The 24,005-nt window shown below is 37.4% G+C and overlaps 1 protein-coding gene across 1 annotated transcript in view; it reads left to right on the forward strand.

The window, feature by feature from the left end:
* The first annotated feature begins 260 nt into the window (after positions 1-260).
* adamts13 (ADAM metallopeptidase with thrombospondin type 1 motif, 13) overlaps positions 261-24,005 on the forward strand; it is a 31,092-nt gene continuing 7,347 nt past the window's right edge. Inside the window, exons 1-26 of the mRNA XM_082187721.1 lie at positions 261-569; positions 1,345-1,411; positions 1,584-1,852; positions 1,950-2,112; positions 3,858-3,991; positions 4,504-4,587; positions 4,673-4,797; positions 5,034-5,180; positions 5,300-5,434; positions 5,943-6,093; positions 6,841-6,945; positions 7,200-7,348; positions 8,013-8,076; positions 8,602-8,728; positions 8,807-8,955; positions 9,098-9,218; positions 9,312-9,392; positions 10,213-10,394; positions 10,521-10,671; positions 14,331-14,460; positions 17,931-18,110; positions 20,041-20,236; positions 21,467-21,572; positions 21,667-21,796; positions 21,883-22,071; positions 23,315-23,519. Of these exons, the coding sequence (XP_082043847.1) occupies positions 474-569; positions 1,345-1,411; positions 1,584-1,852; positions 1,950-2,112; positions 3,858-3,991; positions 4,504-4,587; positions 4,673-4,797; positions 5,034-5,180; positions 5,300-5,434; positions 5,943-6,093; positions 6,841-6,945; positions 7,200-7,348; positions 8,013-8,076; positions 8,602-8,728; positions 8,807-8,955; positions 9,098-9,218; positions 9,312-9,392; positions 10,213-10,394; positions 10,521-10,671; positions 14,331-14,460; positions 17,931-18,110; positions 20,041-20,236; positions 21,467-21,572; positions 21,667-21,796; positions 21,883-22,071; positions 23,315-23,519 (3,636 nt within the window). The 5' untranslated portion in view covers positions 261-473. The remainder of the gene's footprint in view (positions 570-1,344; positions 1,412-1,583; positions 1,853-1,949; positions 2,113-3,857; positions 3,992-4,503; positions 4,588-4,672; positions 4,798-5,033; positions 5,181-5,299; positions 5,435-5,942; positions 6,094-6,840; positions 6,946-7,199; positions 7,349-8,012; positions 8,077-8,601; positions 8,729-8,806; positions 8,956-9,097; positions 9,219-9,311; positions 9,393-10,212; positions 10,395-10,520; positions 10,672-14,330; positions 14,461-17,930; positions 18,111-20,040; positions 20,237-21,466; positions 21,573-21,666; positions 21,797-21,882; positions 22,072-23,314; positions 23,520-24,005) is intronic.

A 24,005-nucleotide genomic window follows, 5' to 3' on the forward strand; every position in this document is an offset into this window, starting at 1 on the left:
TGAAAATGATCAATTTATTAAGCCATTTCATAAATTGACTGTTGGTTTTTAAAGTATTTATGCAGTGTCCACCCTCCTTGACTAGTTTAACATCATGTTCCATACTGTGATTTTGAATTTGTTTACATGAGAATTCTCTTCCAGTTTACTAGCAATGTCACAAATCAATAAAACAGGCATCAACAGTGAGCCAACCACATCACAGCTTGTTACCTTCTACACAGATCATGGTGTGTCAACAAATATCGTCTGTCATTCATCAACTCAGTGCTTCAGTGGGGCTTCTCCATGCTGATCAATAACCTTTCTTGTTTAACTTTTCTAAACAAGCAGAATGTGAGACATTGGTCTATGAACAGGACATTTTCAATCAACTTCAAACGTTTGTCAGTCAGAATTGCAGTGGTATGGTAAACTGATCATTATTAAATCCTGCCTGGTTCAGCAACATTTGTTTAGTCCTGTGCTTCAAGATGTGGTCAAACATGGGAACTCTGATCTGGCTTTTTCTAGTTCCTGGCTTGTTAAAAACAACAGCTCTACTGATTTCACAATGCACTTTGCAGAAGGTAAGTGCTTTTTAGCTTGGAAAAAGGCAAATTTATGACCTATTTCAGGATGTTTACAAATTTTAGAAAATATTGTAGTCCAAAATGGTACAAGGAATTTCACTCGCTGTTGTCATTAACATAATAAAACAATAAAAAATATATAAGTAATAAAGTAACATGAAGAAGGGGCACTTCCGTTTAAAAGTTTGGGATTAGTAATATTTTTAATGTTTTTGAAAAAAGTCTCTTATGGTGACCAAGGCTTCATTTCTTCATCAAACATACAGTTAAAACAGTAATATTAAGGAATATTATAAAATAATTTCAAGGGTCTGTTTCAGCAGCCAGTGTCACATGATTCTTCAGAAATTATTCTAATAGCTAATTTGCGGATAAAAAAAAATAAATAAAAAAATTATCAATGTTGAAAACAGTTGTGCTGCTTAATATTTTTTGTTGAAACAGTGAAAATTTCAGGATTCTTTGATGAATAGAAAGTTTAAAAGCAAGAACAGCATTTATTTAAAAATAGAAATGTTTTGTAACATTACTGTCACCTTTGGTCAATTTAAGGCATCCATGCTGAATGTAAGTTTTTTTTTTTTTTTTTTTTACAATTAAAATCTTACTGTCCCCAAACTTTTGAACAATAGTGTAAAGAGTAGTGTAAATTAATATATTTATTTAATAAATTTTATTAAATGATTTGACCGTTGCTTGTTGCCATCCTTTTACAGTATTTTTTGCTATTGTTTGTTCAAAATCGAAGTGTCTTTTGTTTTTTTCTTCCCAGGATTTTTTAGACTCACTGAAACCTCAAGATTTATTTTATTATTTTGATACTATTTCCACTAAATCAGGTGAGTCTGATTCAGATATTGTGAAATAGGTCACGAATAAGGAGTCAAAAGGTTTACAGATAGGTTATTAGGTTCATACATACACATTAGAGGTTTTAAAAGACTTGAAAAAGTCAGTACATTTAAACTAAACATGTACATACCCATGACATTAGTAGTTTGTTCTCCTCAGTGCCTCACTTTGAGCTGGTGTGGGTGAATTGCTTGAGGAATGAGTCTTTCGGAGGGCTGTGGAGGTGCTCGTTTCAGGCCGAAGGAGAGAGATTTGAGTTGGGCCAACACAGAGATGAACAACCGGTGTCCTGTCCCACAAGTCTGGAGATGGTGATCAACTCAACGGTCAGTGTGGTGAAGAAGAGGGAGGACATGTGTTGCGAGCAGCTGAAGTTACTGAGACCAGCACATACAAGAACTCTCCTCCCTGTCTGCCATGGCAAATTAGTATGTTTTGTTTACTATGCTCTATGTTTATCCCATATACAGTATTTGTAGCTAGATATACTGTAGTATACTAATTTTACTCTAATTTTGTCCTCAGCAAGGTCTGATTCAGTCAGGGGAGAGGAGGCTGTGTATTCGCCCAGTGCTTCAAAAACACATAGACCATCTGAAGGATCTTACTATGGATTTACCTTCTGGTGTACCTCACCTGCTATTAACCCACACATTACCAGTGAGGACACATCTTAAACAGCCCAAGAGTGAGTGAACAATATACTGGTTATATTTACACACACAGTGTACTTACTACAATATCACTGAACATAAGCCTATCACTGACCTGCAGTTCACAGCAATACATTTTGCAATTGAGCTTGTCCAAATGTTCGAGGGGTCATTCACATGCAGGGCACTACTTCCCTTTTCATCTTTTTCAATGTCATACACCTTGAGTGGCATTTTTTTTTTTTTTTTTTTTTTTACAGTGTTTAAAAAAATCTGCTTTAATATAGAGATATATCATATGCAATAAATGTATTAACAAACAGTGCGGGTTGCATCATTACGCCAGTAGGTGGTGACAAGCGACTGTCTTTAGCCAAGTCAAGTCAAGTCACCTTTATTTTTAAAGCGCCTTTTACAATACAGATTGTTTCAAAGCAGCTTTACAGAATTAACAGGAAAGTAATGAAAAAAAAGTTTCTAGAAGAAAATAGCGTCACAGTCCAGCTTAATTAAATTCAGTGATGGTTCATTTTTGTAGTAAAAAAGTTATTAATTTAGTTCATTTATATATATATATATATATATATATATATATATATATATATATATATATATATATATATATATATATATATATATATAGCCACTCTGGAGTATATCACCTCAGTTCTCAAATATCTCATAGAACCCAGGCTCAGTCGGGGGCCAATTCTCCTCTGGCCAATGAACGAACAGTGTATGATTATGATTCAGGCACCATTAGAGGTCAGAAGTCAGATTGGTTTAGAACAATCAGAATATTATCCAGTTCCATCTGGTTGAAGATCGGAGTCACGCCGGTATGGAGACGGGTTTGTTGAGGATCAGTGCTGATGGCTGTCGTGTCGATGAGGCCTTCACAGGGGAGAGTCTAGTTGACACAACCTCTGCTGACACTTCAGGGAAGCGTTGTGGTCGTGTCTAGGCGCAGGTCCTCCATCTGATCTGGATACAGCCCGGAATAAACAGAAAGACTAACATTAGAGTAGATGCCAATCAAACGATTTGTTTGAGGAATGAAACAAGTCATGGGCTGTGTCCAAAATTACACACTCTCTTGAGTAGGTAGGCTAGTTATTTTGAATAAGTAATTCCTTCGTGACAGTGTGTAGTATTAAATAATGGGTAACACTTTAGATTACAGCCCGGAAAGTATTGGGTAATTAAGACAAATTTACAGTGTAAATTTCGGTAATTATAGTGTACCTGTAAAGTACTTACATGTAAGTATATAAGGGAACAATATGTAATGTTTTGGGAATAAAGGGGTAACAACCAGGAGAATTAACAAATAATATAATAATATATATAAATAACGTAAGTATTACAGAATACTACTTATATGATACAACAATCTTACATTTGGGAGCAATTTAACGAGAACATAAACTGCATACCTTTTTGTAATAATGGTGTACCAATACATACTGTATAGGCTTTTTAAAAATTACAGGGTACACATCTATGCATTTATAGAGTTTTGTTATATCAAAAGTGCAGATGTTTTAGTTTGGGCTTACATGTTTCAAGGCAAATGAAACTAAAACTATTGCAAAAAAAATTGTGACATTGCGGGCCGTAAATTAGTAGCGCTTGTTACCCACTTGTTCCATGTAGTTACAGGGTAAGTACATTAAAAATACATACACAATCTAATGTCACTGTCTCTGAAACCTTTATTTGAAAAAAGTATGCAATTTTGGATTATCATTTCCTTCAGTTTTATCTGCTTCTATCTAAGGTCAGTTCAGGTTACGGAGGACACCTCTTGGATCAGAGGTCAAACATCTGGAGCTAGCAGTGGTGGTGGGTCCAGATGTTTATGATGTTCATAGGCAAGACACTGAGAGATACATCCTAACCAACCTCAACATCGTATGTGTGTGTTTAATCTATGTTATCAAGACATTGTATGTGAACAGTGTTGGGGAGTAACTAGTTACATGTAACACAGTTATGTAATTTAATTACAAAAATAAATGTAACTGTAACATTGCACAATGTAACATTTTTATATCAGTTGCTATTCTGATGCTTTTGATTGGCTGTCTTGTTGCACCACGTCTGTCAATTACAAATCCACATGGCCGCTGAAAGCTTTAGTTTTCCACCATGGTGAGTGATAAAAATGTGTTCCAGTGCTGGAAATTAGAAAAGTAATCAAAAAGTAATCAAATGTAACCTGTTACATTAATAAAGTAATTAAAATGGTTACACTACTTATTACATTTTAAAAAGTGTAACTTGTAATCTTTAACCTATTACATTTCCAAAGTAACTTTCCCAACACTGTATGTGAATATATGCTTATGTTCAATACATTTGACATACAAGATATGGAATAGGATTAGTGCATATTAAATACTTTCTGTTGTAAATACTCGCAGGCCTCGGAGCTTCTGAGAGATGTTAGTCTCGGTGCCAATATAAGAGTTCACCTTGTCCGTATGGTCATTCTCACAGAGCCAAAGGTAACAATGTCTGTTTGACCTAATGCTGTACACAACAGCCATTATATTAATCCACATGGACAATACAGTTTATTTTAATCCACAGCCAGACATCCAGATCTCTGAAAACATCACCTCTTCTCTAAAAAGTGTGTGCGAGTGGGGTCAGAAGGTCAACCCTGATGCTGACTCTGACCCTTTACATGCAGATCTGCTGTTATACATTACCAGGTGTGGTCAAAAACCATAGAGAGCATTAACAAAAGAACACTCATTCCTCTTTATTGTGCAATTTGGACTAATATTGTGCAGACAGTATGGAACTTTCCTTATGTATGTTATAAAGTAATGCCTAAAACTCTTAAATTCAACTCATTTTTGGAGCAAGCTGTTAGATATCTTAAACTCAAGAATATCAAGGGTTTCTGCATACTTGCATTTTAGTAACTCTCTTTGACATCATTAAGGTTTGATCTGGTGTTACCCAATGGGAATAAACTGGTGAGAGGTGTAACTCAGCTGGGAGGAGTTTGTTCCACTCAGTGGAATTGTGTGATTACAGAGGATACAGGCTTTGATCTCGGCATCACCATCGCTCATGAGATTGGCCACAGGTAAGCTTGAGAAAGTTGATTTCCAATAAAACTAAAGAGTTATGCTGCTATGCTGAAATGCTGAAAAGTTAAAATGGTCTGAATTATTGTAAATCAAGCCTTGCTTATTGTCTTTTCAGTTTTGGCATAAATCATGATGGAATAGACAACACATGCAGCTCTAGTGGCTTTATGATGGCATCTGACGGAGGTTATAACAGTGTCGATCTGACCTGGTCCCAGTGCAGCAGGGCTCAGCTCCACAACTTCTTCAGGTGTCACACTCTTTATGCATTACAAACATATGCAGCCTCCAAAAGACCATATTAAAAATGCTGCAATTGTGCTTTTAATGCATTTTTTTTTTTGCATTTGCATAAATGTTTCTTGCAAATCAGCATATTTGAATGATTTCTGAAGGATCATGTGACGGAAGACTGGAGTAATGATGCTGAAAATTCAGTTTTGTCATCACAGTATACTACATAAACTACATAATATATCAAAATAGAAATGTTATTCTAAATTGTAATAATATTTCAAAATGTTAATGTATTTACTGTATTTTTGATCAAATAAATGCAGGTTTGGTGAGCATAAAATAATAATTTCAAAAGCATTTAAAAATCCTACCACAGATAATAATATTTATGCACTCTGTACTACTCCTTTCCCAGTATCATGCCCTTGGTATCATTAAAGTGTTATTTTAAGTCATCTGTAATATTCTTCATCATAAGGACATTCTTTATAACATGACTGTGTTCACTGTCTGCTGTGTAGTGCTGGTAAGGCGGAGTGTGTTAAGGATGTGCCGGTACTGGGTGGTTCAGTGCAGGACTGGAGGCCTGGTCTGTTCTATGGAGTGGACGATCAGTGTCGTATAGCGTTCGGCAGCTCAGCTACTGCTTGTTCTTTCACTAATGATGAGATGGTGAGTAAGAATGACCATCATAAGACATTTATCAGTGTAAATCATCAAAGAGCTAACTGCCATGCTAACACTTTAATGACCTGAAAACGCTTGACCAACGCAGTTCTCTGTTTTGTGTTGACATGTTTCCTATTGATACAGGAAGTTTGGGTGTAATTAAGAGCTCAGCTATTTAAAAAAAAAAACACAAAAAAAACTTGTAGGCTTTGGTTACATTACACCCATGAACACTTATTCTAAATAAATACAAATTATTAAAATAAATATTTTTCAAATAAATGCTGTATTCTATTCATAGATGGGGGAGTTTAAACTAAAACTAAAAGCAGCACAACTATTCTCAACATTATTAATAATAATAAATGTTTCTTGAGCACCCAATCAGCAAATTAGAATGATTTCTGAAGGATCATGACACTGAAGACTGGAGTAGTGATGCTGAAAATTCAGCTTTGACATTAAAGAAATACATTGCATTTTAAAATATAATAAAATAGAAAACAGAAATAGAAAAAAAAATGTTTAATCATATTTAACAATATTACTGCATTTACTGTATTTTTGATCAAATAAATGCAGATTTGATGAGCATAAGAGACTTTAAATTAAAAAAAATCTTTAAAACCTTTATAAGGAATTTGTATTACATTTTGATTGCAATTTTTACTTTGTCAATACATATCTCACCCGGATGTTCCACTGAGGTTAATTGTGGTGATGTTTTGTTTTCTCTCTGGTGTCTTCAAGGCAAGCTGCCGTGTTCTGTCCTGCCATATCAACCCTCGTGACCGTAGCTCATGTACACGTCTCCTTGTTCCGCTCCTGGACGGGACAGAGTGTGGGCCTAGTCAGGTGACACACTGCAACGACCAACACTTATTTACATTGAATGAATATGCGTATACATATATCTTCATATATCCTTGCATTTTTTCATTTTTTATGGAATATGTTTGAGATTACCAAAAAAAATACCATTGTGTCCATATCCAATACCATTGATACCATTCTTAGAACGCCTAAATGTACCTTTTTAAACATTTTATCCAACACAGAACATGAAAAATACAGATTTGTGTAACTGTTCTCTTTCTGTGTGGCTTTAGTGGTGTTTTAAGGGTCGGTGTGTGTCTCCTACTTTGGGTTCCTCCATGATGGTTCACGGCTCATGGTCTTCATGGTCTGAATTCTCTCCCTGCTCACGAACATGTGGAGGAGGAATCACATTTCGCAGGAGGCAGTGCAATAACCCCAGGTGCGAGAGTGAGAATATGACAGGGACAGCTGGTGTTAGAAATAAGAGCATATGGTACAATAACAACAACTCAGATACCACACCAATATAAACACCAGCTCTAAACTAAACTAAACTAAACTAAACTAAACTAAACTAAACTAAACTAAACTAAACTAAACTAAACTAAACTAAACTAAACAAAACAAACTAAATTTGGTGTGTAGTAGTATGTGTAACGCTGAGGTAGGAACGAAGCGGAGAGAGAATCCACATGCAAGCACTACTTTAATAAAACAAACAGGTAATCCAGGGCAAACAACAGAACTCGGGACAGGAACATGAAATAGCAACAAGCAACAGCTACAACGACCAACCAACAACAACAACTGAAGCACGGAGGTTTAAATACACAGGCAAACAAGCTAAACAAGATAACAAGGGGGCAGGGCTAATTAGAAATGCCTGGAGAGACTATTAAACAAGAAAAACTACAAAGGACTACAAAACATGGCACAGAACAGGAAATAACAAAAGTCCACACAAGACAGGAATCATGACAGTATGCAGTATCCAACATGACAGAATTGTGAATGTGCATTCATTTATGCATGAGTTTTTGCTGTGGTTATATATTAGATCCCACACTGATATATGTATTCAGAGTGATGTTTCTGTGTTTCAGGGCAGCCTTTGGTGGTTCTGTCTGTAAAGGGCAGGACTTAGAAGCTGAACTTTGTAATCGGCAGGTAATTGCTACTGTTTACTTTGGGCCTCCGTAGGTCATGTTAGTCAAATTAAGGGTTACATCTATACATTGCCATGAGGCTGCAGTGATATCTGTGTACTGGCCTGCATTTTTGTCTTTCTTTTTGTTTTATTGTTTGCAAGATAGCATTTATTCTTTCTGTGTAGATGTATGAGCATTGTTAAACAGGTTTCCTCTATTATTTTACTTAATTCTTTAATGATTTTCTAACACTTAACATTAATGTTGAAGTCGTTAACATTAGTTAGTGCAATGGAGCATTGCAAGGATGACACAATTACCAACCTGGAAGTTAGCATCACCCTGGTTCCAAAACAGCCTGTTTAATGGTCCGAGAGAGGGTGAAAAGTTTTCATGTAAACTGTAAAATAAATGTTACTACTGTTTTAGTGCAAGAAAGTTGAAGACGTAACTTTAAATGATGTTACAAATTAAAGTAAATTCATGGTGACATACCTGGCATACCTGACATATCAAAGCTGTTGCTTGCCGTTGTTTGTTACAGCCCTGTGAGTCGACTCAGCTGGAATTCATGTCTCAGCAGTGCTCAGCCACAGACCAGCAGCCTCTTTCAGTGTCTACAGACTCCAGATCAGTCTACACCTGGATACCTGCCGTCAGCTACACCTCAGGTCAACCTAGTAAAGGTCTTCAAGTTGAATTTGTCCTTTGTTGTTTTCTCTGTTCTAATGTCTTTCTCTCCCTTCCAGGTGATGCTCAGTGTAAACTGATGTGTCGCTCACGTGAGCAGGACTTCATGGTGAGTCGTGGGTCTCAGTTCATTGATGGGACACGGTGTGAAGCTGGTAACACTGTACCACGTGGTTCCATTTCTGCCTGTTTGGGTGGAAAGTGCCAGGTAATGCCACACACATAACGCAAACAAAGTTGACTTTTTTTTAAAACTGAAATATGTTTCTGTCCACTTTGACTTTCAAATTGGACAGTGAATGAATATTTAACAAGTATAATTTCTTCATATGGTTTACTTCCCTGGTTAGCTGTTTGGCTGTGATGGAGTAATGCATTCTGGGAAGTTGGAGGATGTGTGTGGGGTGTGTGGGGGAAATGGCTCCACCTGCCAGTTAATCTCAAACAGCTATTCAGGTGGAGAGACTGGAGGTAGGTTGGGGTCATTTTCAGACATATCCATTTGTCCAGTTATTTGCTTTCCTATATGTACAATAACCTCTTTTTGTCTTTTGTCTTTTCAAGAGTATGTCACTTTCCTCACCCTTCCTATGAACGCCTCTCAGGTTCATGTGATTAACACAAAGCCCGTTTTTACACACCTTGGTGAGTATAGCTACGTTTACACAACAGCAGAGTACAGTTGAGAATCCTGTAAGAAGGGCTAAACACTGTTGTTTACACAGTTTGGTGTTGAAGTTGTATTGTATGATGGAATCTGAGTATCTGAATGAATTAAATTTTGCTGGATATTTCATGATTAAATAGTTTAGAATTTTTTAGAACTAATTAGAACTAAATTCCAAGTTAGAAAAGGGGATTGACTTCATATACACTCCCATTCAAAGGTTTGGAGTTGCTGTTTTTTTGTTGTTGTTTTTTTGCATTTTTAAAATATATACCTGATGTTCACCAAAGCTGCATTTATGTGTTCAAATATACAGTAAAACAGTAATATTTTGAAACATTATTACAAATATTACAATTTACTCAGTGTCACATGTTCCTTTAGAAATTATTTTAATATGCTGATTTGGTGCTCAAGAAACATTTATTATCAATGTCGAAAACAAATGCTTAATATATTCGTTTGAAATATTTTTGTTCAGGATTCTTTGATGAATAAGAAAGGACAGCATTTATTTGAAACAGAAATATTTTCTAATATTATATCTTTACTGTCACTTTTTGTTAAATTTAATGTGTTCTGTTGAATGTTGATTTATTTATTTAGATTAACAAATGCTTAATAAATGTCTTTTAAAAAAAGGACAATTTATATGTATCTATCTGCAAGTATTGTCTTTTTTCTGGCATTTGATACATTGATAGACACACACTGATGCCTATAATGCAGTATAATGTCCAACCAAATAATAAATACAGTTCAAAGACTTTATGAAAGAAATGTCCCTCCTTCCCGCAGCGGTGTTATTAAATGATAAATATGTGGTGTCTGGAGATGGAAGCCCAGGGCTAAGCATCACATACCCCTCACCTCTGGAGAAGAGCCCCATAATCTATAACCTCTACCTCGCACCTGACCACCAACCTCAAACTGAAGAGCTAACTCTTTCTGGACCAGTCACAGACAAGATCCACATACAGGTGTGCAGCATCTGAATTATCATCTTTCTTTGTTTCTTCACCTTCATTGTTTATGACTTTATGAATGTCAATGTTCTGTATTCATTGTTACTTATAACGAAAACTGTGTATTTGCAAATGTTTTAGGTGTTTCGGAAATATGGGCAAGAGTATGGAGACCTCACCAGTCCAAACATCACATACCAGTTCTACTCATTTGATGCTGTTTCAGTGGAGAGAGCTGTTCAGGGCAGATGGTCCACTGTCATATCCACCTGCTCAGTAACCTGCGGTCCAGGTAACGTCTTGGTTACTGTTGTAACTTCTATTCTCTGATGGAGGGAACGAAACGTTGTGTGGATGTATTGACACTAGGAGTCGCACTTGGGAGCCCCAAACACCTCTGATACTTTGAGAAAAGGCCAATGAGAACTGGCGAGTGGAATTTGCTTTCGCCACTCGCCTGAGATGGCGTGCATCCACTCATTCAAGTTTGTGCTGAGGAGCCGAGACAGTGTCCTGGCCATTTCAGTGGGTAGTTCAGTGTTGTGGCAGGAGGGACACAACGTCTTGTTCCCTCCATCAGGGAACGAAGGTTACAACTGTAACCAAGACGTTCCTTATCTGTCAGTCACTTAGACGTTGTGTTGATGTAGTGACACTAGGGGTCCCTAGGGAAAAAGCCACAACCAGCTGAACCGTGTTACAAGGTTTTGGAGGTGCAGATGTTGGCAAGCTACTGCATGCCGGGTAAAAAGTGCACTCGCAACATCCTAACCTTCCCATCGCCCCACATAAGCAACATCATCCCCTGTACCACGAGGTATGTGCACTTCAGCCATTTCTTGAACTTTTTTTCTTTTCTTCTTGTTTCTTTTTAACTCACAGCTGTGCAGACCAGAAATTATAGCGCTGGGGAAAGCACTATTTTTACTATTCAGAAAAAAGAATACTACGGAGATCACATCCTGCGCGAAGGGAGGTTAACATGTGGAGAATACATCAAATGGACTTTCCGACCGGGAAGTGCCACACATGGGAAAAAGTCTTGATAGGTCCTACCTGATAAGGGAGGAGCTCTACAAACACAGTGATTGGTGGCCCAGCAAAGTTCTGCCCAGAGGAAGACAGGTTTACAGTCAGGGAAACCGTACCATGGAAAATACATCATATTGGGTTACGTCAGGAAATCACTACATATAAAGCACCTAGCCTCAAGTACACAGGTTGACCTGAAAAGTACCATGAGTATGAATTCGGCTGCCTTAGGGTGCTGAAGGTTAGAAGGACGTGCAGGGTTCGTCAGCCAGTTCGTCTGAAGATTATGTCATGTTTCCGTCCACTGCATCGTGATGTGCCGCTATGGAGGCCACATACAGGAAGGAAAGTACCAACCCGACTGTGCATGTGGGTCTTTACCTAAGGAAGAACACCAGTTTGTGAACAGACGCCACTTCAAGGCATAGAACCGCCTCATAGATGGAGCTCTGGCCTAAATGATGATAGTGACCGCTAGTGGTAGTTCACTTAGGTCTTCTGTGTCCCGTCCAGTGGCCAGACGTGGAGGTTCCAGAGGTCTTAGCGCTGGTGCCAAATTGTGCCCCGAAGGTCCTTCCTCAGGGGAATTCACCAGGGAGGAGCTGTTGTGGGGAGTGTGAGCACTGAAAACCAAGTTCTGGCTGGCCGATATGGCACACCCAACAGGATCTTAATGGCGAAAGCATTTCTGTGTTAACATCTTGAACAGGAGCTTGTGCAGGGCCCAATTCAAAACTCGAAGATCTAAGATTGGTGGTAACCCGCCTCCTTTCTTACGATGAAGTAAGGGCCCTTTCTTCACCTTGGTTGGAGGGACAGGCTCTATTGCATCCTTTGCCAAGAGGACTACAATCTCTGCACGCAGGACAGTGGCGTCTTTGCCTGCCAAGTAAAAAGGACGCTGCTGAACATTGGCGGGCACCTGGTGAACTGAGTTGCATAGCCAAGTCTGACTATCTTGATGAGCCTGCGTAACAGGTTAGGGAGCGCCAACCACGCATCCATGCTCTGTACGAGTGGCACCAGAGAGACAGAGCTACCTTCATATAGCTCTGTTAGTGCTTGGCCTGATGGAGTATAAGGGCATAAGCCCGCTGTCCGATGCTGCAATCAACAGTTCGTCCTCATCCAGAGCCCCAAATGAGAAATTAGGTTCGCCCTGAGATGAACCACCTAACTCATCCAGGAACTCAACTGGGCACAATGAGTGTGATGAGGAATGGGAGGCCTTGGGGATTGACTCGGCGGAAATCCTCCCATTGTTGACCTTATGTCGCCCTCAGTGCTTGCCGCCACAGCCTTGTGCATAGCAGAAAGGGACAGGGAGCAACTGAAGTGACTGTCTTTCTGACCAGAAAAGAGAGTGTCGATCGCAACGTTGCTATGGACTTGTTCTCACAGTGAGGACATGAACCATCCATGAACGCAGCGGTCTCAGCATGGGTACAACCCAAACACACAGGTGGAAAGGCATCTTTAAAATGTAATGAAACCCTCTCTGTTTTAGCCTGTTAGTTCACCCCTCAGAGTTGAAAAAGTCTCAACAAATGGACGTGTAAAGCTGTGGAAAAGTGGGAGTGTAGACGGTGGAAGAGGGGAGAAAACAACCAATTAAACACAGACCTGCATAAATGCAGAGAAGCTCTCAGAAACTGCTGATGTAGAATTGTGCCGGCAGCCAATCACACACTACGAAGGCATGCTTCTACCTCAGGTTCCGTGAAGTTGTTTCGACTTTGCTTTTCAACCTGGAAGAATGAAATTGCTCAGAAAACCCCCAAAATAACCAATTTCCACTTGTTGGTAAAATTTATGAGCGCTTTTAGTGTTTTCAGTGATGTGTTCAGACATATCTGTTCACATCTCAAAAAATATGTTTTGGGGTTTCATGACCCTTTAAAAAGATGCCCTTCACCAGTGCTTTGCTCTTTTAGAGGAAAGCTTGTTCTTTTAATTGCTGAAGCGCCCAGGGGAGCTCTCATTACACTTATCTGTGCGTGGGGCGGAGAGACCGTAACACCAGCAAGTTGAGGTGAATGGAAAGAACATCTGTCTTCATTGACACCCACTCAACTCTGAAGAACAAATCTGAATGAGTGGATGCACGGCATCTCCTTTTATACCCATATGTTCAGGGGAGTGGCGTATGAAAATTCCCCTCGCCATTTCTCATTGGTCTTTTCTCAAAATATCAGTTGTTTGGGGCTCCTAAGTGCAATAATTAGTCATGTAACCAGTTTTGTTAACTTCATACATCTCAAATGAACAAATTATAACTAGGGCTGTGGGCTATCCTTGATAAAACTTTGTTTAGATTCTGTATTAATGATTTGTGCTCACAAACACAACAGAAGATGCAGAAACACAGTAAAAATATTTTTTGCAGAAACAGTAAAAATACTTTTGTACTATTTGAGGAGCATGTATACTTTACAACTATTTGAATGAACTGTTCTGTGAAATTTCTTTTAATGAGTCATACACAAGTTTTTTTTTGCCATCTTTTCCCCTAAATAACTATAACTTGTATTATTATTAATGATCTTATATAAATATAGTTTTTAAAAAATAAATTCTCTCTCTCTCTCTCTCTCTCTCTCTCTCTCTCTCTCTATATATATATATATATATATATATATATATATACACACACACAAATATTATTTGTTACATAAAATGCATTAAAAAAAAAAAATATATATATATATATATATATACACAGTATGTATATATAAAATTGACAATAAATATGGATAATTTGGATAATGGATTGGATATTTACAGTATATATATGTATTTATATATCACCTTTATGTAATGAACCATATATTGTTTTAATAAAACTGTTTATGCCAAGTATATGTATAAACCATTTATAAATGTAATTTCTGTTTGAACTCATTGATATCTCTTTTGCAGGCATCCAGAAAATCAGTCAGCACTGTGTAGATGTGGTCACATTCGAGCACCTGGAAGATAAGCTCTGTAGTTCATCCCCTCAAACACCAGATCTGCTGCAGCCCTGCTTTCTGCCAAACTGCCCACCCAGGTGCTTTTCAGTTTTCAGGTTCATAGTTTTGCCTCAGAGGAACAAGTGGCCATTCAAACATACCAGTAAATTTCATAAAGATTTCAAAGAATTGTTTTTATTTATCTTGACAAAAACCAAAAAGGAAACCACTCTGAACATGAACCAATTGCTGTAGACTTCAGCTGTGTCCCAATTCAGAGGCTGCATCCTTCGAAGGCCGCAGAGGTCGCAAAGGTCAGACCGAGCGTTGTCAAATGGGACGGTCTATCCTACAGAGTATTTTTCTTGTCGCCTAGCAACTGTGACATCTACGGAGCCCGGGAAGTCACCTGTGGGAGAAAAAAAACAAAAAAACAATGGCGACGGTTTTGCAATCCGTCCGCTCAGTTTATAAACTGTACTCACGAATTCTCAAACTGCTCCCTCGGTTTAACAAATCGTGCCCACGGATTAATAAACCGTACCCACGAGTTTCTAATCCGCGCTCTCAGATTTGTAAACCGTGCCTTCAGTTTTTGCAATCTGTACCCACAAATTCATAAACCGTGCCCACGCTTTCACAATCCGTTCCCACGGGTTTGTAATCTGTACTCACGGATTTGTGGCTCACTCTCATTTTAGAAGAACACGTTGTTAACGAATCGTATTGTATATTGTTTTATTGAATATTAAGGGGAATACATCAAATTGTCTTAACTGCGTCTGCATGCTTAAAGTGATTCTCAATTTTAGCGGGTATGGGTGGAATATACTATTTAATATGAATGACGTGCATCAAAATCTTTTGTTTATTTGTGATAATCTTAGCACTTTATTATTATTTTCTAACCTGTATTATGACTGATATTTGACAAATTGCTTTGTTCATTTTTTTGTACGTTTTGGACAAAAGCGTCTTCTAAATATGTAGCCTAAAATGTAATAATAATAATAATAATAATAATAATTATTATTATTATTATTTGAGTTAATAACTATAAATGAGTTCACTTAAGACAGTAATATGTTTATCATAAAATAATTTGAATGTTTTATTTTTAAGCAAAAATTATGCAAAAAATGTAGGCCTATTTTATCCAAAACTGTAAAAGGTTAGGTTATAGCCTAAAATAATAAAGCATTGATAAATTATTTGATGACAAACATATTACTGTATTACTAAGTGAACTCGTTTATAGTTCATTTATAACTCAAATAATAATAATAATAATAATTATTATTATTATAATTATTATTACATTTTAGGCTACATATTTAGAAGACGCTTTTGTCCAAAACGTACAAAAAAGGAACAAAGCAATTCGTCAAATATCAGTCATAATAGCCTACAGGTTAGAAAATAATAATAAAGTGCTAAGATTATCACAAATAAACAGACGCAGTTAAGACAATTTGATGTAGGCCTATTCCACTTATTACACAATAAAACAATATACAATAAGATTCGTTAACAACGTGTTCTTCTAAAATGAGAGTGAGCCACAAATCTGTGAGTACAGATTACAAACCCGTGGGAACGGGCACGGTTTATGAATTATAAGATTGCAAAAACTGAAGGCACGGTTTACAGATCTGAGAGCGCGGATTAGAAACTCGTGGGTACGGTTTATTAATCTGTGGGCACGATTTGTTAAACCGAGGGAACAGTTTGAGAATTTGTGAGTACGGTTTATAAACTGAGCGGACGGATTGCAAAACCGCCGCCACGGATTGTTTTTTTTTCTCCCACAGGTGACTTCCCGGGCTCCGTAGACATCTGCCGTTGACGAGCGTCAGTAACGTTTGTACTGGACTTTATTGAAAGTTATATTCAACTGTCTGAAAACAAAACAGGGTTCACAACCTGTCTAAATATGTTCACTGTGGTCCATTTCTGTACATAATAAAGGCCTGTTTCACTGACAGGGCTTAGATTAAGCCAGGATTAGGCCTTAGTTCAATGAGAACATTTAAGTAGCTTTTATAAACGTGACTGACATAAGATGTCATGTAAGATATGTCAGTGCAAGTTGCTTAAAGGTGCCCTAGAATGGATTATTTTATTATTTTAGAATGTTTCCTGGGGTGCCCTTATAATGTTAGTATGTTTTTTAGATCAAAAGTTGTTATAATTTAGAAATAAAAGGCATATTTCCTAGCCTGATTTCATCCCCTGATTTGAACGCTCTGTTTGAAGGGGCGTGTCTGCTGTGAGACTTCAATGTAAACGGCCACTGCTGTGATTGGCTGACATGCTTGCATATGAAATCTGGCATTCGAGCTATCTGGAAACCTTTTACTATTACAGCTTTTATACGTTTTTACTATTACAGCTATCGGGATTAACGAATCATGAGAAGTTTTTTAAGTATTTAGATCTATTCCCATCACATAAAAGGTTGCAGTGATGACCATTGAGCAGATGACAGCCTGTTGATCGCGTGAATGAAGATCTTATCACTGCAACGCGATTTACTGATGCATAAACAGTGTTGAACGACTTTGAGAGAAAGATTATCTGTCTGAACTTGAACAATTACACATCAGAAATTCACATAACCCACTGGTTCTCCAGAGGCTCGGATGAAGGAGCTAAACAAATATTTTTGTGTTCATTTGTACATCCAAACACTGAGCAACTGCCATGCTTCGTTCGTACAGCCCAAACACTCATTTTAGCGACTAGGTTTAAGCCTTGTCTGTGAAACCAGGGGAAAGAGTAACTATATAAAACCGCATTTTAGTAAGAAATAAGTCAACATTTGGACCGCTGTAAAGTTTTATTTGATTTTAACATTGGTATTATTAATCAGGTAAAAAATTATATGATCAAAAGTAATTTTCAACTTTTTAAAAAAACTCATTTTTTAAGTCAGTTTAATGTAATTTAAGTTGAAATGACTTAAACTTCCAAGTTGATTGTACTTTTAATTTTTACAGTGTTGAAACTCAATAATATTATACTGTATATATTCTATATACTCAATAATATTTAAAAGTGTATTCCGACCATTTTTTTTATTTAATTTTTTATCCTGTCGTCACCTGCACACAATGAAGTCTGGCCTAGGCTAGGCCGCGAAGGATCTATCTGTTGTATCCTTCATTGCCTGGAAAACGATGGACTCATTTCAAAGCCAGATTTGAAGGAGCCTTCAAATTGGGACAGCCTTTGTCGCGCTGCTGTAATGCAATCAGCCTTCGAATGTGGCCTTCGAAGGATGAGGCCTCTGAATTTTGGGATGCGGCTTTTGTTTGGCCATGACTGTGAAAACCCACATTTATTTTTCAAAAGTTACTTAGGATTGTTGTGTTATTGCCCACAACAATGCAGTCTGTGAGAAGGCTGCAATGGTGCAGAAATTACAGTGTTCCCAACGATCAACATTTCATTTTAAATTACATTTATAGCATGAAAGTGTGAACTTGAAGGACAAACGCAAGGGCTGAAAATGTAATTTTGGGCAGGGTCTTTGAATACAGGAGTTTAATTTGTGTATCCGTTGTAGCTGGGATTTAGGTGAGTTTGGACCCTGCAGTGCCCCCTGTGGAGTGGGAGAGCGAGTGCGCTCTGTGACGTGTTTTCAGAAACAGGGTACGGTGAAAGTGGAGCTGCCTGACTCTGACTGTACGCTTGACTCTAAACCACCAACAACTGAAACCTGCAACTCCCAAATCTGTCCTGCCAGGTAATGTGCCAAAGTGTGTAAGACTGAAATTAATTAGCAAGTTAGAGTCCAGTACCAGATTACAGAGATTACAAAGCTAAAAAAAAATTATGCACAGAGAAATCCTTCAATATGAGACAAGAAAATGTATTAAGACAGTTTTGGGCAAAGTTATTATAATTAGCTAAAACTATTATTTGAAATAAAAATTAAACCTAAAAAAACTAAACAAAAAAAACATATTTTATTGCAACTAGTTGCCAAAGGAGTTTAAGTTGACGAACTAAAATAACTAAAACTAAATAAACTAAAACTAAAAAACTTAATCAAAACCGTATTGAAATATCCAAAACTATAATAGTATATCAATAATTCAAAGTCAAAGTCAAAGTCAAAGTTATTTCTAGAGCACATTTAAAACAACAGAAGTAGACCAAAGTGTTGTACATCCCAAATCATGAATCAACAAAAACAAAAATAAAATGACATCAAAAAGACAAAAACACACAGCTCTCAAACTGAACTAAAAGCCAAGGAAAAGAAATGTGTTTTAAGACTAGATTTAAAAGCAGATAGTGTTGGGGCCAGCCTCACAGACAATGGTAAATGATTCCATAGTTTGGGGGCCGCAACTGAAAAGGCCCGATCTCCCCTATGTTTCAGCCTTACTCTAGGAACAGCGAAGAGCATACAATCTGCCGACCTAAGAGACCTAGATGGAACATGTTGTTGTATAAGGTCAGAAAGGTAGATCAGGGCTAGACCATTTAAGGATTTGTAAGCAAACACTACAATTTTAAAAAAAATCCTAAACCGTACTGGAAGCCAGTGAAGGGAAGCCAGTATGGGAGAAATGTGGTCACGCTTACGTACCCCTTTTAGTAGTCTAGCTGCAGCATTCTGCACCAGCTGCAGGCGTGAGAGAGATGCCTGGCTGACACCAGCATAGATGGCATTACAATAGTCCAATCGAGAGGAGATAAAAACATGTATAACTCTTTCAAAGTCTTTAAATGAAAAAAAAGGTTTCACTTTAGATAAGAACCTTAACTGAAAAAAACTGACTTCAACCACAGAATTTATCTGCTTTTCAAGTTTAAAATCACCGTCCATGATTACTCCCAGATTTTTAACGGAAGATTTAACATACGGAATTAAGGAACCCAATTCTATGTTGGGGGCCACATGGGTACTACTTGGGCCAAATATCACAATTTCAGTTTTACTCTCATTAAAATGTAAAAAATTCATAGCCATCCAGGCTTTAATGTCTGCGAGGCAGTCCAACAATAATTTTACAGAGCTGTTATCATTTCGTTTCAATGGCAGATAAAGTTGTGTGTCGTCTGCATAACAGTGACACGAAATGCCATGCTTTCTCAGGATAGACCCCAGAGGAAGGATGTACAGGGAAAACAGCATCGGGCCAAGAATAGACCCCTGGGGGACTCCACAAGGAAAAGGTGCCATTTGGGACACAAAGACTCCAAGGCAAACAGAAAACGTCCTATCGGACAGATATGACCTAAACCATTCTAGAGCAATACCTTTGATACCAACGCAGTGGTCCATCCTAGAGATCAGAATATTATGATCAATAGTATCAAATGCAGCTGTGAGGTCTAACAGCATTAAAATAGCAGAATCTCCTGAGTCTGTAATCAATAAGAGGTCGTTAAAAACTTTTAAGAGTGTAGTTTCTGTACTATGAAGGGCTTTAAATCCAGACTGAAACAACTCCAAAATTCCATGTAAATCCCAAAAAGATTGCAACTGTGTTGCAATAATACTAAAATAACGCTGGTATTGGGACAATTTAGATTTAATGTTCACCTTAACATGTGATGTGATGTGATGTGATGTAATGATAACTGTTTACAATAGTTCGGAGTCTGTATTGAGTCATTCTGGCAGTTGCGTGTGTATATTCATATGTATGTGTGTGTTGTAGATGGCAGGTGTCTGAGCCTGGTGAGTGCTCGGCTGTGTGTGGACCCGGGGAGGCCCAGAGAACGGTGTCGTGTGTCCGCTCCCATCATGGATCTGATTCTGAGGTTGACCAAAGTTTGTGTTCTGAACCCAAACCCTCAGAACACGTTCCCTGTGTGGTGGACGTTTGTCCTGTCGGCTGGGATAGCCAAAAAGAGGTATAGCGTTACAAAATAAATTCAGCGTCAGCTTGTATTGTTTGACATCAAGTTATGATTAAGCAGTATTACACAAGCAAGTACTGCTGTACTGAGTATCGGCACGATTGCAAGTGATATTGCAGTTATTTACTTAGTTGAGTTAATATTATCAATATCCTACGCAATTTAACGAGTCAATATCAAGTAACTTATGTGTAAAACAAATGGCCAATTTAGTTTGTATATTTTTCTTTGCCAAGAAACATTGTTTTAAAAGAAGTCAAAGCATTAAGCTTTGCATGTCACCAAGCAACACATGGACTGGAACAGCTGTGAGTGGAGCAGCAGCAATTTGCCCAAGGTGTTTTGTAGTCAGTCTACTACAGTACATTTCAGGTTTTCTACATCCTGCTCTTCACTATCTGGTGAGAGAAATGCTGCTCAGAATAATTCGGCTTTCAAAAAAAAAAAAGTGCAGTCTTCGCTCCTGGCAAAATCACACAAATCTGCTCCGCATCCAAACAAGTTACATTCCAAACAATGAAGCATCTCTCTGTTACTGTAAATATCACCTGAAACGCCACTTAGCAAATCAGATTAGAAGTCAAGTCAAGTCATCTTCATTTATATAGCGCTTTTAACAATGTAGATTGTTCCAAAGTGGCTTTACAGAGATACAAGGATAGTTTAGAGTAACAGAGATTGTTTTGGCTTATAGCAGTTCTTGAATAGTTATTTTCCAGCTAAAGTTAATTTGATTGATTCACTAAGAACTAAGTTTTGTATAACAATGTATTTCTAGTAAATTAAATGTATAAAAATATTGATAGAATATTATATCATATTTACATTACTAAACTACTGGACATTTATGTCACAAAAGATTTATATTTCACTAAGCAGCACAGCTGTTTTCAACAGTGATAATAATAAGAAATGTTTCTTGAGCACCAAATCAGCATATTAGAATGATTTCAGAAGGATCATGTGAGACTGAAGACTGGAGTAATGATTCTGAAAATTCAGCTTTGTCATCACAGGAATAAATTACATTTTTAAATATATTAAAACAGAACACAGTTATTTTAAATTGTAATAATATTTCACAATATTACTGTTTTTACTGTGTTTTTTATTAAGTATTTATGGATTTGATGAGCATAAGAGACTTTTAAAAAACAAAACAAAAATCTTACCAACCTGTGTATGTTGAACGTGATATGTGATCTGTTCTGAAATGTCTTCAAGACTGAGCTGACCCGTACAGATTCCCGTGTAATGCCCCGTTCCACAATGGTTCCAGTTTATGTTTGGAGTCCTGTGATTGGGCAGTGCTCTAAAACCTGTGGCAACGGTAAATGAGACAACTGAATGCACATGCTGAAATTAGGACAAAACTCATTTGTGATTGTGTGTGCATAATTGTGCATGCTTACTTATTTACGCAGGATCTCAGCAGATTTGGTTCTCCTGTGTGGATCACCAATCCCATCTTGAAGTCCCAGAGTTCCTTTGTGATCGTACCAGTAAACCAGAGCTGTACACCCAACCCTGTAGCCCATCAAAATGTCCTTCTGTGTAAGCATTGCTTAAACTCTACTTTTGGTTTCTAGACTTTCTTTTATACATTCACACATGATGAGCACTGTGTCTTTCTCTATCAGTTGGCGCTACATACAGGGACCGTGCAGTGTGTCTTGTGGAGGTGGTTTGGCGAAGAGAGTCCTGTACTGTTCCCAGAGGGTGGAGGGAGGAATCGGAAACAGGGATTTGGTGGTGGGAGAGTCTTCTTGTCAGTCTGTGCCCAAACCTTCAGAGGTAGTGGAGTGTAATACTGAAATCTGTCCAGCCAGGTAAACTACCACAGACTGTACACACCTCATATCTACTGAACATATGAAGAGACAGACAGTTCTGACTTCTTCTTTATACACATTACAACTAGTCATTGTTATTTCCAGACTGCCAAAAAAACTGAGGAGGGGATATTTGAGCGAGAATGTCATCATTGACATTTTAATGTAGAAATTTTGACAATGTAGAAATACAGTGTAATCATATAATGAACAGTAAAAATACAGAAAAATACCTAACGGGGCCTGTAAATTGTATAATGAATCCAGTTTTGAATATTGTTGTGCCGCACAAACTAGGAGTGGCAATATATTAAAATAATTAAATGAAATAATAATAGATTAAAAATGTTCACTCTTTATAAGCTATGAGTTTACATGACTTTCCAGTCTTTCGTGATCAGGTGTTTTTATTTTATTTTACCCGAAAATAGTAAATTATTAGTACATTTTTATTAGCAGTCAATTAGCTAAATAATTTACAAATATTACATAAAATATTTTAGAGCTTCACATAATTAGAAAAAATATAAATATTCACTACTAAGATTTCCATGATTTCTTAAGATTTTAAGAATTTCCATGACTTTTCTAGGTTTAAATAAGATTTTCAAATTAAAATAAGAAATAAGTCAGTTTCTATCTTGATCGTTAGCTGTTTTAGCTGCATTTGTTTTATTTAAAATAATTAAAATGAAAGGGTGCTGAGGCCCCCGGCCCCATGTTTGAGAACCAAAAGCCTATGCAGTCCTTGTCCATTTTTGTTCATTTATGACACTTTTGAACATCAAACATATTTGGTACTATGTCAGACTCAGGTCCAGTTTTATTATAATGTCATTAACATCGTTTTTGGTAATATTTTGTAATGAGAGTTTATTTTTATATTTTCTTTTTTCATTTTAGTTCAAGTTTTTGTAATTTTTGTAAAAAAAAAAAAAAAAAAGTCTATATCTTAGTCTTTAGTTTGTTTATTTAGTTTTACTGATTTTAGTCAATTTTATTTCAGCTATAGTAACAAGGCAACATTTCTCATTTCATTTAGTTCGTCTTTTTATATTTTATTTTATTTCAGTTAAAGTGTATTTTATTTCAATTAATGAAAAAGTTTATGGTTTTTGTTTTAGTTAATAATATCCATGGTTGGGTCACCACTTATTGCTCAATGCCTATTGTATTGAAGCAAAACCGGTTGATGTTTTTTATTATATTATTTGGATTAATTCATGAAATGATTCTGTAGGTGGCAGGTTGGACAGCAGGGCGACTGTTCGGTGTCTTGCGGGATGGGCGTAGCTGTGAGGAGTGTGCAGTGTGTTCAGTATGAGAGGGGTGTAGAGAGGATCGTGGAGGAGGAGAGGTGTGAGTTAGGAAACAAGCCTCCTGTCACTGCACCATGCTTCACTCAAGTCTGTTCTTTCCACTGGGATGTGCACAAGTGGAGTGAGGTAATGTGCCAACACATCTATCATCCAAACTACATATTCTAAGGGCCCTATTTAAACGATCTAAGCACATGGTCTAAAGCGCACGGTGCAAGTGCACTTAGGTCGTGTCCGAATCCACTTTTGCTAGTTTAACGACAGGAAAAATGGTCAGTGAGCCCGGCGCATGGTCCAAAAGGGTTGTCCCTATTCTCTTAATGAGTAATGGGTGTGTTTTGGGCATAGCGTGCAATAAACCAATCAGAGTCTCATCTCCCATTCCCTTTAAAAGCCAGTTGCGCTTGCGCCATGGCGGATTTGCTATTTGCATTGCAGAATTTGCAAGCGAAAAAACTGAACGCTTCTCTAGCAAGGAAACGGATCTGCTTGTGCGCGAGGTTAAAGCTATCTACGGGACAAAGTGTACGCGCGTTGTGGACCCGCCTATAGGTACATATTAACGTGCTCTTTAAATAACCCAAAGAAATCTGTCTATTTCAGTTGCCTCAA

This window comes from Leuciscus leuciscus, assembly GCF_965113295.1.
Source record: "Leuciscus leuciscus genome assembly, chromosome: 13".
NCBI lineage: Eukaryota > Metazoa > Chordata > Actinopteri > Cypriniformes > Leuciscidae > Leuciscus > Leuciscus leuciscus.